Source organism: Pteropus vampyrus, unplaced genomic scaffold (genome assembly GCF_000151845.1).
Source record: "Pteropus vampyrus isolate Shadow unplaced genomic scaffold, Pvam_2.0 Scaffold127, whole genome shotgun sequence".
Taxonomy (NCBI): domain Eukaryota; kingdom Metazoa; phylum Chordata; class Mammalia; order Chiroptera; family Pteropodidae; genus Pteropus; species Pteropus vampyrus.
In genome coordinates, this window is record NW_011888908.1 from 2,644,454 (window position 1) to 2,649,184 (window position 4,731).

General features: G+C 42.5%; 1 protein-coding gene across 1 annotated transcript in view; it reads right to left on the bottom strand.

The window, feature by feature from the left end:
• Window positions 1-4,674, bottom strand: part of JPH1 (junctophilin 1) — a 75,217-nt gene extending 70,543 nt beyond the window's left edge. The window contains exon 1 of the mRNA XM_023534597.1: window positions 4,296-4,674. Coding sequence (XP_023390365.1) covers window positions 4,296-4,674 — 379 coding nt within the window. The remainder of the gene's footprint in view (window positions 1-4,295) is intronic.
• Window positions 4,675-4,731: the final 57 nt, after the last annotated feature.

Here is a 4,731-nt window from a genome sequence, read left to right on the forward strand (position 1 = left end):
AACACACTATTTACCCTTCGAAAAACCGAGATAAGGTCAAAGGAAACCTTCTATCCTTAACGTTATGGAATTCATCTCAGAGCAGAGATGTGTTTGACGGTGTCCCTTAAAACTTTGATACCAGGTCACTTTTTCAATAAACGTTATGCCTTTTCAGGAATAGGATAATCTCGAATCTAAAGTATTTATATTCAGTTTTTCTATTAAAGAAATCAGTACAGACCTTTAAAAGAATAACCTGGTGCAGATTTTTAAATAATCTGAGGAAGAAATGAATGTTTAAATTAGGGAACTTGAAATTTTCTACTCAAAATCAAGAACATTTTCTTTCAGTAGAGGCAAATTTAAATTATAGCACCCATCTCGAAAAAGCTATGTGGAAACTTTAAGATGCAATTACTTCCGTATTGTTCATAATGACTCACAGTATCACAGAAAATAAATCATTAATAGTATGTCTTGATCTCTTGAAGTTTCCGATTATATAGGTCAACCTTGCAGTCACTTTTTATTTTATATTGCCATCCATAGATTTTCCTTCTGTGGCACGCATTTAATTTTAAAATTCTGAGAGAAAACGCTAGTGGTTTTATATCATTGTGTTAACAAGGGCTGCGCTTTAAAAGTTAAAACCCTAATGGCTCCAAAATCAAAAGTTTTGACTAATTTCAAGACTACCTTCTCTTTCTGTTCATTCTGATCTATTTATGTCATATAAACAGACAATAATATCAGGGTGACAATGAGCTACTAAGTGGGTCTGGTACCAAGAATGTCATATTGTGGGTAGACGTGGAAGTCTTAACCTGACATCTATGAACTTCTGAGGACATGGGGGTGGGGGAGGCTACAGCTTTCTCAAAAGGATAAACCCAAAAGAGAAGACGGTCATACAGAACGTTTAAGAGTAAGAAGCTTCCTACTGAATATTAGCCATCTCCAACGCCACCAGCTTAACGGGGAAGGAAATTGAATTAGGAAAGTTTGACTTTGGCTTTTCCTTTGCCTATATAAAATTTAAATTCTAGGAAAAAAATGATACAACCTGACTTACGCATACGAAAACAAGCCACCTTATAATATTTTGTTTTAAATCAATATGCAATGCTAAAATCATATCCTTCTAACTTTTCTACATGACAATTTTGCTAGAAGAATTTTTAAAGGTGCTGTTTGAATCAAAAAATATTTATAAGATTTCAAATTGCAACCAATACTCTCCTAGTAAATGTTTAAACACAGAGGAAATTAACAGCTAGTTTCCTTAAATTGATATCTCCAAATGTCAGACTAATATTTGGAATTTCCAAAGAAGTATTGCTTGAAAATCTAAGCACTTTAAGGCAACAGCAATAATCAGAAAGTTTAGGTCTCTGTTTAACTGTCACATGGGGAAGGCAGGACCAACAGCACTGGCTTGTCCTATTCTGTTAAACCACACACAGTGTATGGAAGAATTTTTTCCATGGACTTGCTAGAAACCAGTTGACAGTCAAACTGTTAGTAGTTCATCTGAAATTTAAAATAGGTTCAGTCAATGACCCTAGAAAAAAAAGGTCCTCTATTTCTTTATGAATCAGGTGGGTTCCAACTTCTCCCTGCTGCTCAAATAAAGTTTTAATTAGTTCCTCTCGACTCCTTACATAGAGATGTGTATTTCACAAGTGCAAAATGATTTCAATGGGTTTTGTTTTAAATTCTGTTCTATGACTTTTCATCTGGGAGCTGATTTCATAGATAGAGCCATTTTAAGTAAACGATCTTGTAGCGGAAGGCGTCCGGTTCAGAATGAATTCCAGTCAAATTTAGACTGCTCGATGCCAAACTTATGTTTGTATTCTATCGATGGGTTGTGCAAGTATGCATATAGTTAACCCAACGATGTGTCTTCCTAGACATTTCTGGTAGTTTTATGACAAGTGAAAAAAATTAAGTACAGTAGATCAGAATTTGCACAAAAAATGCTGGGGATCGAAACCTGGATTCCATGAGTAGGGTACCAATTTATTCATATTCAGGGGGTTTCTATTTCGGCAACAGTTCACGCACAAATCACTAATAAATCACGTGACACCTGTTGCATGGAATTGCTACTTCCTTCCTCTAACGTCACCACAAAATAGATGGAATAAGATTTTCCCTAAGTCTGACACAGGTATGGACATATGGTGATGTAGAGGCAAAAAAAAAAAAAAAAAAAAAAGAAAAAAAAAAAAGAAAAGTAAAAGCTAACTCTTAAGTACTAATAGAGAAAGTGATATAGTGATCAACTTTCCTATTTAGGCCAAAACCTTTGTACAAAATAAGTTACGGCAATATACTTCCACTTAGACTCCCATTTTATGATTAAGGACTTTCCAATTAAACAGAGTAACAAAGAAAAGAAAGCAGGAAATCAACTAGCACAGAGTAAACATTCAATAGTAACTTTTAAGAGTGTTTTCCTTCCTAATTGGTAACATATTAGATTTTTTTTGTTACAAAAAGAAAACCATAGTCCTATGATGATACCGAATTCAAAGTTAGTTATTTATTTACTTTTTTTTTTAGTTTAACAAAAGGCAGATTATCCATAAAGTCATTCTGGACACTTATTTGAGCTTCTGCAAAACATAGAGACTATCTTCATTGTGATATATATATATTATTACTAGGTATAATGAATACTGTAAACCAAGAGATTTTGTTTAATGAGTAGTAACTTTAAAAGAAGACTAATTTATTTTTAACCTTCTCAAACTGAAGAGAACTATCCGGAGCCTTCTTAAAGGTTATAAAATAATGGACACATTAAAAAAATAAATATTGCATTCTATTTTGAGCATAGAATTTATATTGTAGAGCTGGGGCCTCCAATATAATCCAATCACAAGCTAACATATTGATAGGGCTGTCAACCAGGGGCCCTAATTAGCTACTGTGGAAATCGGTACTCAAGCAGCCTAATAAAAGTTATTTGAGAAAGTTTTTTTCCTTCCCTTTACCCATGAGAGCCATATCCTTTTATTTACACTGTAGGACAAAAAGATATCCTTTTAAGCATATCCTACCATTCCACCGTTTTGCATTTGAAACATGGCCCCGGTTCTAAGTGAAGTGTACATATTGTTTAAGCTTTTATATAAGCGATAGCATAACTGGGGTTGCACTGGGCTAGATAAACTTTTAATTGGATCCCTTTAACATCCTCTAACTCGGAGCTGCATAATTCCAAAAGGTGACATCGTCTCCTACGATCCCTTTCAATGAACTATGATTATGTTTATCATCAGAAAATGTATTTTGCCGAAGCATAAGCCATCCATCCTTCTCGGCTTACTACATCAGGAAATTCGCACAGGCTCTGACACCTGTTTCAAAAATGTATGCTTTTCCTAATGGGGGGGGGGCGGGAAGGAAGTTTGCTCGACTATATACACTATTTCTTTTGCAAATATTATTAAATTAAGGTGAGTTTTGTTCACAGCCAGCATTCTGTTCAGGTCATACGCCTCAGTGCAAACCAGTGATCCAGGAGTAAAGCGGCTGCTAACTTAACTATCCGGACTCTACCTATCAATTGTATTTTTAAACTCGCAGACTTCCCTCTTCATTTCTAAAATGTTTTCCTACTAATTTGTTCAATGATCTCCAGGTCAACAAAGACTATATCATTCTTTCCATCAAAAACTAAATGAAAACCGGGGAGGCAAATCCACACCCTGCGGACCCCACCTGCATCAGGTGGCCTCTAGGATGATTCCAGTGCACCTCAAAAAAGTACAAGTCTCCCACACCCTCAGTTATGGGGTTCTGGCTTCTATCTTTAGGCTAATGGAGGACCCGCGGAGAAATCCGACTCCACGTGAAACCAATCCGGGAGCGGTCAGCACCGACCGCCAGCCGCACAAGCCCGGGGCGCTCGCTCTAACTCCACCCGAGAGGCGATTTCAAACCCGGCAGGGAGAGGGAGGGATCAGGAACGTAATGTGACGGGCTCAAGTGACAGCGTCCTCCCTCCGGACCAACCCTCGCGGGCGGCGCCCCCTCCCGGCGGCAGCGTGGCTCTGGCGCCGGCCAGGTACCTTCATGCCTGGCTCCCCGGGGTGTGGACACAGCGCCCGCTCCCAGAACCGGGTCAGATCAACCCCCCGCGCCCCAGTCGCGTGTCAGCGCGCCCCGTGGGAGGGGGAGGGGGAGGGGGCGGGCGCGGGGCGGGCGCGGGACGCCGCCCCAGGTGTTTTGGCGGGTCTCCGGCCGCGTGCGCCTCGCGTCCTGCCCGCAGCCACCGCCGAGCCCCCCGCGACGCCGCTCACCTCCATCCCCGTAGGTCTCCACGCCGTACCCGTCCTGCAGCCCGTTACTCCAGGTCCCCTCGTAGCGGGCGGGCGTGCACAGGCTCTGCCGGACCCCGTAGCGCCCCTTGAAGCCGTGCGACCACTCCCCCCGGTACATCCACTTGCCCTTCGTCTCCACCCCCAGCCCGTGCCGCTTGCCCTGCGCCCAGTAGCCCTGGTAGGTGTTGCCGCTGGGCCAGGTGTAGCCTCCGACCACCTCGAAGCCGTGCGACCAGGAGCCCGAGTACTCGCCCTGGCCCTTGGGCCCCGTGCAGATGCCGTGCCCGTGCGCCTTGCCCTCCTCCCAGCCGCCGCAGTACGTGCCGCCATCGTCGAAGTCGAACCTTCCGCCCGTCATTCGGGGGGCAGCCCCGGCGCGCTCCCCGCGGGGGCACGGGCGCGGGCAGAGCTGGGC